Below are 15,224 nucleotides of genomic sequence, written 5' to 3' on the forward strand. Positions count from 1 at the left end.
AACGGAGGTTCACAGCTGGGTAATCTGGAGGACTTTACACAGCTCCCTCATTACTTTGCTCATGAATGGGGTTCCTTGGTCTGTTAGAATCTCCTTCGGCAGTCCGGTCCTGGCAAATATATGGACAAGTTCCCGGGCTATGCTCCTACTCGACGAATTCCTTAGTGGTACTGCTTCCGGGTACCACATAGTCCATGACCACCAGGATGTATTGATGGCCCCGTGCCGAATTAACTAAGGGTCCCATTAGGTCCATGGCAATCCTCTCAAAGGGGATTTCTATCACAGGTAGTGGTATTAATGGACTACCGAAGTGGGAAGAGGGGGCGGTTATCTGGCAGGTGGGGCAGGCCCTACAATAGTTTAGGATCTCCCGGTAACACCCTGGCCAATAAAACCTCCTCAATATCCTCTCTTGAGTCTTCTCGACCCCCAAGTGTCCCCCCCAGAACATATGAATGGGCCATATCTAATACTCTCCGTCGGTATGGCCCTGGAACTAACAGGTACTCCACTATCTCATCACCCCTTGGTTTGGTCACCCGATATATATTAACTCCCCCTGAACTGTGAAGTGTGGGTACCTGGTGTCTGCCCCTGGCTCTTGAGCAGCCTCATTACAGACAGTAACATTGTCCCATGCCCCCTTCAAGGTCAAGTCCCGAACTTGAGCAGACCCAAAGTTCGGTCCGGGCACCTCTAACTCAGAGAGGTCGGCCTCCTCGGCCACAGTCTCATCCTCATCGCCGGCAAGGACACACAATGGGAACTCATCCCCTTCAGATTTCGATGGTGGTATTTCCCTAGGGACCTGGCTTTTGGCCACGGGAATAAGTCTGGTTCGCACCCCAATATGACGGGATGTATCAGGTCCTTGACCACCCCGACCTTGTGGGATTGGGCACCACAGTCTGTTTCCACTGTCAGTCTGGCCACAGGGTAGTCCTTGGTGTCCCCATGTATACAGCAAACACCCACAGTTTTGGCAGGGATCAGCTGGTGGGGAAGGATGGCACCAGACTCCCTGAGTTCAATAGTCCAAGCATCATCACCCCATTAATGGACATGGAACATGTCTGCAGCCCCTCACCAGGTTGACCATCTATGCTACAGGCCAGATAGGCATAATAGGAGCATCGCCGACCTAGGTTGCAGTCCATTGGCTCAGGGGACATATGGCATCGGGCGGCTATGTGTTAAGGATGATGACACGCCAACATACCACATTCCTCACAGCAATCTTTGCCAGTTTCTGGGATGACCCCTGTTTGTGACTCTAGACCCCTTACGCGGTGAGCCCGCCCCGCTTTGGGTACTCCAGGGGAAGTGACTATGTCCGGTTTCTCAAGGGATTTTTCAACCACTTGGTACCTCTCTATCAGGCCCACGAGGTCGTCCGCGTTCCGTGGGTCGCCCTGGGCAACCCAGGTCTGTACTGGCTTGGGTAGGAAATGGATGAACCTGTCCATCACCACACGATCAACCATCTGGGCAGGAGAGGAAGACTCTGGCTGCAGCCACTTCTGGACTAGATGCAGCAAGTCAAACATCTGCGAGCGAGGAGGTTTGTCGCCAGCATACGCCCAGTGGTGGACCCTTTGTGCTCTGACAGACATAGTCACTTCCTGAACGTGCCAATATCTCTGTTTTTAATTTAGCATTCTCCTGTGCATCCTGTAGGGCCAGGTCATAGTAGGCCTTTTGGAGTCCACCCTTTAAGTAGGGAACCAGCACCTCCGTCCACTGCTCCGGCGGCAGTTTTTCCCGCTCTGCTACCCTTTCGAAAACAAGCAGAAACGCCTCAACATCATCCCCTGGGGTCATCTTTTGCATCACATGCCTTACCGCCTTCCGGACGTATGAAACACCACCTGGACATGGGGGAGGGGCGGTTTCCTAGCTGTGGATCTCCCCTGCCGTTGCTGCTGTTGGATCTGCAGCATGAGGAGTTTATTCGTCTCTTGCTGTACCTGCTGGCTCTGCTGCTGCTGCTCTCGTTGCTGGTGTAGAAGCTCCCGATGCTGCTGCATGATCTATTGGCTTTGCAAGTGCTGTTGATGTTGCTGTTGTTGGCTCTGAAGCAGGTGCTTGAGGAGCTCCTTCATGCTGCCTGACTCTGGCTGGCTGGCAACCTTTACCCAGGACATCCACCGATCTCTGTGGCAGGTACACGTGTTCCTGGAATCTTGCTCGCACTCTCACACCAAATGTGGCAAGATGACTCACTCGGCTGCAGTCGGAAGTAGACACAGGAACGGTTTCATCTGCAGGTTTATTATGTCAGCATAAAGCACTGCAGACTTCAGCAACAATAAACCCAGCCTTGCTGTCATAAAGGTACAAAAAAAGACAAATGGTAACACAGTCTATATGTGTGCGGGTTCGCCTGCACCAATTTGCAGCACCTTCAAGTTACACAGCCTGGAGATTTGCCTCTCCAGACTCACCACCACAGGAAAAAAAAGGGTCTGAGCATTTAAACTTGCTCAGCCACACCGATGAGAGGTAGTGTGAATGACATCCCTCCCATCTCTATGTCATTCACACAAAACCATTCCCTTCACAATGGTGATTTAAACCCCCAACATATAACATGCTGGAGAATAGTTGTAAGTTCAGTTCAATAAGGCTAGCAGCCGTAGCGAAACATACCTCCCCTCACATATAACACCAGTGACTCTGTCACAATACGTACACGATGCTTCAGCACACTGCGATTAATGAATACATGAAATCCAATAATGCAGTAAATGTCAAAAAGTAAGGTACTAAGTTAGCATTTTTATATCAAACAGCGCAAAATCCAGCCAATCACGTCAAGGTGCACCTATATATGGATAGCCCCTAAAAACTAATGTCCTGCTTCTCCATATACCAAACCATTCCACATTTGAATGAGGAGTGAAAGGAAATCAGGTATAGCTAAGCCCTGAAGGTGGCCAAACTCCACAATATGTACTACAAAAAAGAAAAAACAAAAACAGAAATATTCTGAAAAAATAAAGATTAACACCCATATTTCCCACACAAGATTTTAATTGCGATCTATGCCTGGTTTCCTTTCACTCCCCATTTAGATGAGGCTGGTGTGGCACATGGAGAGGTATGACACCAATGTTTAGGGACCATCCATATTTAGGTTCACCTTGAAGTGGTTAGATGGCTTTTATGCTATTTGATCAAAAACAGCTAAGCATCTTATGTTTTTGACGTTTACAACAATATTGGAATTCATGAATCATTAATCGCATTGTGCTGATGCATCATATATGTCTCACGCTGTGACTATAGGAAAGCCGGAGAAGAGTGACCCTAAATCTAGGGAAGCCCTAGTCTATCCCTAACCCCGTGGTTCCTGAAGGTGGAGAAGCCCGGTTCTTGTACCTCTCTGTGCTGCTACAAAATCCTACGCAGAATGTGGCACATTCATGACAATATGTTTGTATATTGGCCACATAGAGGATTTGTGCACCTGTGCATTATTTTGATTCTAAAGGTGTGCGGGTCCTATTTTTTGCTTTACTTTTTTGTAGCTTCCTCTTTCTGTCACATCCAGGCAGTGAAGCAGGGGTTCCTATATCTTGAACCTGTGAACTCTGCTTCTTGGTGTATCTGTAGGAATATTCAATGCTGCTGTATCTTTTTGTAAACTTTCCATTGCTTCTGCAAAGCATTGATTTCTTCTTACCTTTTTGGACCACTCTCTTCGCAACCTAAGAATATTGGTGACTGGAGGCCACAAGGAATAGGTTAAGATTTATCAGGAATGTTGCCAGAAGCTTGTGTCTGGCGATTCCTCATATCAGCAGCAGGTTATAGCAGCCAGAAGGGTTCTACTAAGTAATAAAGTTACCATTAGTGAAGGGGAAAACAGTCATGAGATTGCAGGAGTCAGTAAAAGTGGCATTTTGTGGTGAATTTGGACTTGTTAGTTGTGTTGATCAGTTTACATTGTTTTATTAATTTATTGCAAACAATCAGGGCTGTGGAGTCGGTAAGCCAAACCTCCGACTCCTCAATTTCCATGTCTCAGACTCCACGACTCCCTCATACATGGCGCATGTTTAAGTGATAAATTTACTGTAGAACAGATTCATCTCAGCTAAAAGTCCAGACCCTGAGATCAGGAATAGGACAGACATTTATAGGACATTTCATAACTTTCCCAAACTCTAATGAAAAAATATTCCCCACAAACTGCATCGAACGACTGCACCCAATTTATTCTATATTTTAGGAGTCGGAGTCGGTCCATTTTATACCGACTCCACCAAAATGGGCTCCGACTCTGACACGACGACTCCGACTTCACAGCCCTGCAAACAATAGCTAGTTTGTAAAACTTTTTAATAAACCTAATTCGCAAAGGGAGTGAATAATGTTCATTGCAAATGTTTACGTATAAGGTGGGAATAAAAAAGATTTATAAAAGGCTCATACCATTCACTGACAACATTATGGGATCTTCCAGTGTATTCCTTGTTCCACCATCACTTTCCTGCAACAATCACACACTACATAAGAAAAATTAGGAAAAAAATGGATCTTTGTAAATACTGTACCAGAATAAAAACAACCATAGACATTATGAATCAATCTGACCTAAATTGGGAACAATCTTTTCAGGCAGGTCACAGCTTTTACAGGAACAACGTCTCTTCTATCCTTGTAGTGGTCTTACTATGGATAACTGCTCACTGTGTACATCTCATTAATATATTAGGACCAATGTATAGTGTGAAGACACGGGGTCTTCCGTGGGCGTAACACTACTCAGACAACACAGGGTGAGGGTAAAACAGCGTGGCAATACTTTATTGAACCACGAAGCAAACAATAAACACATAGAACAGTCCCAGCAAATACCCAAGGTGGTACAACATCACACAGTCTCACCCTTCCGCTCCGCCCGCCTGGGATAGAACAGCTGCGACTTTGGGACATCCAGGGCCGACTACCTCAACCAGTGGCCTCCCACTTCTGGCGGGCTCCCACAGAGAGGCGGTAGTGGCAAGCTTAGGAAGCTAGCAGTCCATCGAGGTACAAGGCCAGGAGACCCGAGGGTCCGACCCTGGCCTCTACGAGAGTTTCCATGGGGCCAGATGACGGGCTGGTCCCAATATGGCTTCTCCGAATGTCTCCATGAGTTCCAGGCGACTGGAAGGTCCCACCTGGCAACCCCAAACAACATATACATGGGGCCAGGTGACTTCATCGTCCCAACCTGGTCTCCCCAAATGTATCCATGGTCTCTCTGATTCCTGGAATGATCTCGATGGTCCAGATGGATGGAGTGGAGGATGGCTGGTTGATGGACACCCCATTCAAACACGGCTACGGCGCTAACAAGGAGGAGGTGGAGTAATGTTTTGGGCTGGAATCATGGGGAGAGAGATTGTCGGCCCTTTTAGGATCCCTGAAGGGGTAAAGATGATCTCCATAATGTATGTTGAGTTTCTCAAACAACACTTCCTTCCATGGTTCAGGGAAGAAGAACCGTGCATTCCGCAGCAAGATCATTTTCATGCATGATAATGCCCCGTCTCATGCTGCACATAACACATCTGCATCTCTGGCTGCTATGGGCATAAAAGGGGACAAACTTATGGTGTGGCACCCATACTCCCCTGACCTCAACCCCATTGAGAACCTCTGGAGCATCATCAAAAGGAGTGTCTATGATGACGGGAGGCAGTTCACATCTAAGCAACAGCTCTGGGAGGGTATTCTGTCCTCATGCAAAACAATTGAAGCAGAAACCATCCAAAACCTGACAAATTCAATGGACGAGAGAGTTCAGAAGCTCCTTTCGGACAAGGGGTCCTATGTGCAAATGTAACATCACCTAGAATAAAGTTTTGAGTTGAAAACTGTTTGATTTCAGTGTGTAATAACCTGCTAATGCTTATAATTTCAAAAATGACCATTTTTTTGTTCTTTATTAAAATGAAAAGGTTGAAAACTCTGCCGTGCATAATAATTTGGAACATGCATTTTGAGTGCAGTTTGAGTTTTTTATTTTTTTTTTAAATATACTGTTATCATAGGCAATTTGTACAAAAACCTTTCAATTGTACTCTAATAGTTATTTGACTGGAAAATTACAATGACTGCAATTCATATAGGTAATTTGGGAAAATCTGAGAAAATATTATTTGCATAATAATTTGGAACACAGTGTATGTTCTCAATCAACCAAAAAGACTCATAAATATCCAAGCTTAATACTTTTGGAAGTTGGAGTGGGTTTTTTTAGATTTGGCTATCTTAGGAGGATATCTGTTTGTGCAGGTAACTATTACTGTGCAGAATTATTAGGCAACTTAATAAAAACCAAATATAATCCCATCTCACTTGTTTATTTTCACCAGGTAAACCAATATCAGTGCACAAAATTTAGAAATAAACATTTCTGACATGCAAAAACAAAAACCAAAAAAATTAGTGATCAATATAGCCACCTTTCTTTATGATGACACTCAACAGCCTTCTATCCATAGATTCTGTCAGTTGCTTGATCTGTTTTCGATCAACATTGCGTGCAGCAGCCACCACAGCCTCCCAGACACGGCTCCGAGAGGTGTACTGTTTTCCCTCCCTGTAGATCTTACATTTTATGATGGACTACAGGTTCTCTATGTGGTTCAGATCAAGTGAACTAGGGGGGCATGTCATTATTTTTCCTTCTTTTAGACCTTTACTGGCCAGTCACGCTGTGGAGTAGTTGAATGCATGTGATGGAGCATTGTCCTGCATCAAAATCATGTTTTTCTTGAACGATACCGACTTCTTCCTGTACCACTGCTTGAAGACGTTGTCTTCCAGAAACTGGCAGTAGGTGTGGGGGTTGAGCTTCACTCCATCCTCAACCCGAAAAGGTCCCACAAGTTCATCTTTGATGATACCAGTGTGGCACCCCTGAGGGTTCGGTCGCCACAGAGGTATTGCATCTCACCCAGAGGTGTGGTATCTCACTCTCAGGTAAGGAAGGAGTATGGCTCAGGACCCTAACACTACATCCACTACACCACATTTCCGGGGGACAGGGCGACAATGCTCCTACGGGAGAGAACAACTGTCCCTGATCCCTGGCTGGAGTGGGGAGGAACCACCTAGAGAGGGGGAACTAGGTAGTGGATGGGTGGAGGACGTAGATCCTGGGAGCACAGGAGTAGGAGCATATAAAAGAGAGTAGCCATCTTAGATTAGGGTTCGGTTCAGTCAGAGGAGGAGAGTGTAGGAGCAGAGGCTCTGTTTGGGCTCTGCTCCAGAGGTGGACCTAGTCAGGAGGCCTGAGCCTGAAAGGAGTGAAGAGAGGAAAGGGGAGCAGGAAGGCTCCAGGACAGGAACCGAAGGGACCCTAGGGGTACGGGCCGTGCAGCTGCCAACCGTACGCCCGCCGCTGCCAGGAGGTAGGGGGGTCAGGCCAGAAGAAGGGAACCGGATCCCTCAACCAGCAGAGACTACAGGGCTCAACTGGGAACCGGAGGCTGCAGCACTTCAAGTACAGCAGGCCGTCCACACCAGCCACCAGGAAGGTAGCCACATAGGGCCAGGGGACGGAACACACGTCGCCCGCCAAGGCCCGAGGACACTGGACAGAGGTGCCGCTAGGTGTGTGGTACAAGGAGAGAGGCCAGAGAGGACACACTGAAGGGGGTCCTGCTAAATGCTCCAGAGATACCTGAGGGTCGACCGAGCCCCTTACTGCGTGAGCACAGGACACCGTGGGCTCTTACACTGGTCCTGTAAGTGGAACTGCTTAATCGTGAGTAAAAGATCTGGGACTGCATCATCTGGACTCTGTGATTCTTCTTACACCGCGACACCCCGCACTATCACCACCATCATCCACTCACGCTGCCCTGAAGCTACACTCTTCCTGTGGGGAGTTACACTACCTTGCTGCGCATATCACCAGCTTCAGTGGACAGCTCCGCAGCGGCGCTTACCAATGACCGCAATCCACAGGTGGAGTAGTCGGACTATTTAAACCAAATACACATAGACTACCCTGGTTTGACTACTACCCCCAGCATCTACAAGGCCCGGCTCCGGGTATCCCCACGGCCCAGGGGGCGCGTCCCCAGCCCATACCAGTACCCCACCTCCACCTTGCTGGCGTCTGAGTCAGAGTGGAGCTCTCTGCCCTTTACTGATCCAGCCTCTGGCCCATCCATCTGGCCCATCAAGAGTCACTCTCATTTCATCAGTCCATAAAACCTTTGAAAAATCAGTCTTAAGATATTTATTGGCCCATTCTTGATGTTTTATCTTATGTTTCTTGTTCAGAGCTGGTGGTTTTTCAGCCTTCCTTACCTTGGCCATGTCCCTGAGTATCGCACACCTTGTGCTTTTTGATACTCCAGTAACGTTGCAGCTCTGAAATATGGCAAAACTGGTGGCGAATGGCATCTTGGCAGCTTCACGCTTGATTTTCCTCAATTCATGGGCAGTTATTTTGTGCCTTTTTTGGCCAACACGCTTCTTGCGACCCTGTTGGCTATTTGCCATGAAACGATTGATTGTTCGGTGATCACGCTTCAAAAGTTTGGAAATTTCAAGACTGCTGCATCCCTCTGCAAGGCATCTCACAATTTTGGACTTTTCTGAGCCCGTCAAATCTCTCTTCTGACCCATTTTGCCAAAGGAAAGGAAGTTGCCTAATAATTAAGCACACCTTAAATAGGGTGTTGATGTCATTAGTCAACACCCCTCCTCATTACAGAGATGCACATCACCAGATTTACTTAATTGGTAGTTGGCTCTCAAGCCTATGCAGCTTGGAGTAGGACAACATGTATAAAAAGTATCATGTGAGCAAAATACTCATTTGCCTAATAATTCTGCACACAGTGTAGTAAATGATTGAGTTAGTGAGTTATTAAGTTTGATCTTGGCGTAGGGCTGGGAGTACATCTGTAGAATAGCTGCTGTCACTAGAGAGGGAAAATTGAAACAAGGGTCTCCTGTAGAAAGATCCAATCCACTCTGCCTAAAAGCTTTCTCCACATCAGTGCCTAAAAGCACTAATGGGAGTTTATGATGGGTAGAATATTGTATCAAGTGAAGGACTCGCCAGGCATTTTCCTTCCCCTCTCTCCCCCTGATAAAGCCAGTTTGATCTAGGGAGATCAAACTTGGTAAAAAGTCAGCGATACATTTTGCAAGCATACTAGCATAAGTTTTTAGATCAACATTTAATAAGGAGATAGGTCTGTAGTTACTACAGTATTCAGGATCCTTGCCTTGTATAAGAGATATATGGGCTTCTAGAGTTTGAGGAGGGAAGGATTTACCCTGGAGTATCTCATTACACATTTTGAGAAAGAATGGTTATAAGGTCTTGGAGAAGGTCTTATAGTATATTGTAGGGAGGCCGTCAGGGCCGGGGGCTTTCCCTTTAGGGTTGCTAGCCAGGGTGGATCTGACCTCACTTAAAGTGAATGGTTTGGAAAGAGTAGTTTGTTGTTCAGGTGATAATGTAGGTAATTTAAGACTAGTTAGGAATGATTGTATTTCAACACGCTTCCTTTCCTTGTCTAGGTCAGATTCATCTTGATGTAGATTATAAAGGCTTGAGTAATACTTTAAGAATTCTGAGGAGATCAATTTGTGATCTGTTGTGCTTTGGCCAGTAGAAGTTTTTAGGGAATGGATATAAGTTTTAGCTTTGCAAAGTTTTGCGTAATCTTTTTGCGTTGTTTATTTAGATGGGAGGCTATGGAGATCAGTTCACCTCTGACCACAGCTTTATGGGTTTCCCAGAGGATTGGATAGCTTATTTCTGGTGTGTCATTCATTTTAAAGAAGTTGGATAGAGCGTTCTGAATTCTCTATTAGAATCTGAAGTTAAGATTGATTCGTTTAATCTCCACGAACGGTAATTAGAGTGGGGTTTAGAAAGTGAAAATCAAACAGACTATAGAATGGTCTGAATGGATTGATGGGAGAATTTCTGCTTTCAAAGTGTTTGACAGGAGGGATCTTGGTAGAAAGACGTAATCAATCCTATGGTAAGAATTGTGGAGATGAGAAAAAAACGTAAAGTCCAAATCGTTGGGGTGGAGATAGCGCCATATGTCGAAAAGTGAAAGGGTGTGGAGCAATTTTTTTATCCTGACAATATTTCAATAGGAAGTCCAACATTTTTTTGAAGTAGAATATAAGGAGGGATCCAAAGGAATATTTAAATCTCCTCCAAGGATTGGTGTTCCTTCTATGAAAGAACGGAATTTATTTAGTTTGGATATGATCCATTTAATTTGTTCTTTATTAGGGGCATAAAGATTGCCGATAGTTACCAAGGTTCCCGCTAGAAGACCTTTCACAAAAATATATCTGCCTTCTGGATCAATCATTGATTCAGTTAACAAAAAGGGGGTATTGTTGGCAAATGCAATTGACACTCCTCTAGAATGTGTCTCTTTAGGTAAAGCCATACTACCAAGCTGATGGTCTCAGAGTCTGTGTGTCCTCTTGCTTCTCCTTGATTCTCTGTTTTAAATCTGTTTTCAGCAGGACAGAAAAACCCTCTTCCTATTTACCGTATTTTTCGGACTATAAGACGCACTTTTTTCCTCCAAAATTTTGAAGGAAAGTGGGGTGTGCGTCTTATAGTCCGAATACTATATACATGGCTGTGCGTGGTGGAGGGTGTGGGGGAGCGGCAGTGGGGGAACAGCACGGCACAGGAGGCAGCAGCCGCCTGCTGCAGCCTACGCTGTGCCCGCTAGTAAAGAAAATGAATATTCCCTGCTCCCCACGCCCATGGGCGTGGAGAGCAATGAATATTCATTTTTCTTAATAGCCGGCACACTGGAGCCGCAGCGCGGCTCCTGCTGCCGCTCTGCGGTCTGTGTGCCTGCTATTAAAGCTCATGAATATTCCCTACAACCCACTCTCATGGGTTGTAGTGAATATCCATGGTCTTTAATAGCCGGCACACTGACCGCAGAGCGGAAGCAGGAGCCGCGCTGCGGTACAGTGTGCCGGCTATTGAACAGACTGAATGGTCACTGCTCCCCACGCACAGAGTCCCGGTGTGGGGAGCAGTGACTATTCCAGCACAGCGTCTCACACTGTGTGAGGGCGCATGGCAGTGATGCCATGCAGGCCCTGCCATGCGCAGCTCACACAGTGAGAGTGTCGGCAGCAGAGCGGGAGAGCGCTGGGGGAGAGAGCAGCGTGATGGGGGCTCAGAGGGTGCCATGCATACCAGGATGGGGGCCCACAGGGTGCCATGCATAGCAGGATAGGGGCTCAGAGGGTGCCATGGATACCAGGATGGGGGCTCAGAGGGTGCCATGCATACCAGGATGGGGGCCCACAGGGTGCCATGGATACCAGGATGGGGGCTCAGAGGGTGCCATGTATACCAGGATAGGGGCTCAGAGGGTGCCATGGATACCAGGATGGGGGCTCAGAGGGTGCCATGCATACCAGGATAGGGGCTCAGAGGGTGCCATGGATACCAGGATGGGGGCTCAGAGGGTGCCATGCATACCAGGATAGGGGCTCAGAGGGTGCCATGCATACCAAGATAGGGGCTCAGAGGGTGCCATGGATACCAGGATGGTGGTTTGAGGGGTGCCATGCATACCAGGATGGGGGCTCAGAGGGTGCGATGCATACCAGGATGGGGGCTCAGAGGGTGCCATGCATACCAGGATGGGGGCTCAGAGGGTGCCATGCATACCACGATGGAGGCTGAAGGGGTGCCATGCATACCAGGATGGGGGCTCAAGAGGTGCCATGCATACCAGGATAGGGGCTCAGAGGGTGCCATGCATACCAAGATGGGGGCTCAAGGGGTGCCATGAATACTAGGATGGGGGCTCAAGGGGTGCCATGCATACCAGGATGGGGGCTCAGATGGTGCCATGCATACCAGTATGGAGGCTCAAGGGGTGCCATGCATAACAGGATGGGGGCTCAAGGGGTGCCATGCATACCAGGATGGGGGCTCAAGGGGTGCCATGCATAACAGGATGGGGGCTCAAGGGGTGCCATGCATACCAGGATGGGGGCTCAAGGGGTGCCATGCATACCAGGATGGGGGCTCTGAGGGTGCCATGCATACCAGGATGGGGGCTCAAGGAGTGCCATGCATACCAGGATGGGGGCTCAATGGGTGCCATGCATACCAGAATGGGGGCTCAGAGGGTGCCATGCATACCAGGATGGGGGCTGAAGGGGTGCCATGCATACCAGGATGGGGTCTCATGGGGTGCCATGCATATCAGGATGGGGGCTCAAGGGGTGCCATGCATACCAGGATGGGGGCTCAAGTGGTGCCATGCATACCATGATGGGGGCTCAGAGGGTGCCATGCATACCAGGATGGGGGCTCAAGGTGTGCCATGCATACCAGGATTGGGGCTCAAGGGGTGCCATGCATACCAGGAAGGGGGCTCAGAGGGTGTCATGCATACCAGGATGGGGGCTCAAGAGGTGCCATGCATACCAGGATGGGGGCTAAAAGGGTGCCATGCATACCAAGATGGGGGCTCAAGGGGTGACATGCATACCAGGATGTGGTATCAATGGGTGCCATGCATACCATGATGGGGGCTCAAGGGGTGCCATGCATACCAGGATGGGGGCTCAAGGGGTGCCATGCATACCAGGATGGGGGCTCAAGGGGTGCCCAGCATACCAGGATGGGGGCTCAAGGGGTGCCATGCATACCAGGATGGGGTCTCAAGGGGTGCCATGCATATCAGGATGGGGGCTCAAGGGGTGCCATGCATACCAGGATGGGGGCTCAGAGGGTGCGATGCATACCAGGATGGGGGCTCAAGGGGTGCCATGCATACCAGGAATGGGGCTCAAGGGGTGCCATGCATACCAGGATTGGGGCTCAAGGGGTGCCATGCATACCAGGATGGGGGCTCAAGGGGTGCCGTGCATACCAGGAAGGGGGCTCAGAGGGTGTCATGCATAACAGGATGGGGTATCAAGGGGTGCCATGCATACCAGGATGGGGGATAAAAGGGTGCCATGCATACCAGGATGGGGGCTCAAGGGGTGCCATGCATACCAGGATGGTGCATCAAGAGGTGCCATGCATACCAGGATAGGGGCTCAAGGGGTGCCATGCATACCAGGATGGGGGCTCAAGGGGTGCCATGCATACCAGGATGGGGGCTAAAAGGGTGCCATGCATACCAGGATGGGGGCTCCAGGGGTGCCATGCATACCAGGATGGGGACTCCAGGGGTGCCATGCATACCAGGATGGGGGCTCAAGGGGTGCCATGCATACCAGGATGGGGGCTCAAGGGGTGCCATGCATACCAGGATGGGGGCTCAAGGGGTGCCATGCATACCAGGATGGGGGCTCAAGGGGTGCCATGCATACCAGGATGGGGGCTCAAGGGGTGCCATGCATACCAGGATGGGGTATCAAGGGGTGCCATGCATACCAGGATAGGGGCTCAAGGGGTGCCATGCATACCAGGATGGGGGCTCAAGGGGTGCCATGCATACCAGGATGGGTGCTCAGAGGGTGCCATGCATACCAGGATGGGAGCTCAAGGAGTGCCATGCATAGCAGGATTGGGGCTCAAGGGGTGCCATGCATACCAGGATGGGGGATAAAGGGGTGCCATGCATACCAGGATGGGGGATAAAGGGGTTCCATGCATACCAGGATGGGGGTTCAAGGGGTGCCATGCATACCAGGATGGGGGATCAAGGGGTACCATACATACCAGGATGGGGATGAGGGCCAGGTATACCAGGATGGGATGGGGGCCACTTATACCAGGAAGGAGGGGCCATACATACCAGGATGGAGGATATTAACAGAATTGGGGGACATTACCCCTATACCAGTGTCAGCAGCAGAACCCCTCCCCCTTAACAGGGTATCATGACCACATTTTTTGCTTAAATTTTATTTTTCCTATTTTCCTCCTTTAACCACTTTACAGCCTGGGACGTATTAGTATGCACCAGGCTGTCACCCCCTGTTCAGCACGGGCTCCGGCGCTGAGCCCACACTGAACCGGGCACATGTCAGCTGATTCTTACAGCTGACATGTGCCCGCAACAGCTGCGGATGGATAGCGATGTTAACATGCTAAATGCTGCTGTCAATCTCTGACAGTGGCATTTAACATCGCCGTGCCGGAAACGCGCCACTTACCCCACCCATTGGTGACCCCGTCACGTGAGCGCGGGTCACTGATGGGTGGGCATGACAACCCTGGGTATGCAGCAGACCCCAGTAGTTGTCATGTTCTGATCGCTATCAGCGCCACCTAGTGGTCGGCGCTCATAGCACGGGATCATTTATGCTACATAGAGGTGATCTGCTCATCACCTCTATGTAGCAGAGGCGATCAGACAAGTGCTGCTTCTAGTCTCCTATGGAGACTATAGAAGCAAGCAAAAAGTGAAAAAAAAAAGTTTTTAAAAATATTTAAAAAATTAAAAAATATATAAAAGTTAAATTTTTAAAAAGTTTCGCCCCATTCAAAATAAAATAATTAAAAAAAAACACATACACATATTTGGTATTCCATGTTCAGAATTACGTTTTTTGGTCGCCACAACATCGTAATAAAATGCAATAAAGGGCGATCAAAACATCGGATCTACCCCAAAATGGTATCAATAAAAACTTCAGCTTGGCATGCAAAAAATAAGCCCTCACTCGGCCCCAGATCCCGAAAAATGGAGACGCTACGGGTCTTGCAAAATGGCGCCATTATTTTTTTTTTTTTTTTAATCAAACTTTGGAATTTTTTTCACCACTTAAATAGAAAAGAACCTGCACATGTTTGGTATCTACAAACTCATAATGACCGGAAGAATAAGAATGGCCGGTCAGTTTTAGCATTCAGTGAACGTGGTAAAAAAAAATTAAAAAATATCTGTGGTATTGCACTTTTTTTGCAATTTCACCGCAGTTGGAATTTTTTTCCTGTTTTCCCGTACACGATATGGTAAAACTAGTAATGTCGTTCAAAAGTACAACTCATCCCGCAAAAAACAGGCCCTCACACGGCCATATTGACCAAAAAATAAAAACGCTATGGCTCTGGGAACAAAGGAAGCAAAAAATGAAAATCCAAAAACGGAAAATCCCAGGGTCCTTAAGGGGTTAAAACCTAGGTGCGTCTTATGGTCCGGTGCGTCTTATAGTCCGAAAAACACGGTACATATAAAGGTCATCAGTCACAGGTCAGGATTAGAGGTAAAGATTCAGGGCTCACT

General features: G+C 48.2%; 1 protein-coding gene across 3 annotated transcripts in view; it reads right to left on the minus strand.

The window, feature by feature from the left end:
* LOC141164556 (uncharacterized) overlaps window positions 1-15,224 on the minus strand; it is a 101,389-nt gene that overhangs the window by 14,017 nt on the left and 72,148 nt on the right. For all 3 annotated transcript variants that reach the window (XM_073649945.1, XM_073649959.1, XM_073649953.1), the window contains one exon: window positions 4,441-4,498. In XM_073649945.1, the coding sequence (XP_073506046.1) occupies window positions 4,441-4,498 (58 nt within the window). The remainder of the gene's footprint in view (window positions 1-4,440; window positions 4,499-15,224) is intronic.

This window comes from Phyllobates terribilis, unplaced genomic scaffold, assembly GCF_046119375.1.
Source record: "Phyllobates terribilis strain yellow unplaced genomic scaffold, ASM4611937v1 Scaffold_1__5_contigs__length_1240528914, whole genome shotgun sequence".
Lineage (NCBI taxonomy): Eukaryota > Metazoa > Chordata > Amphibia > Anura > Dendrobatidae > Phyllobates > Phyllobates terribilis.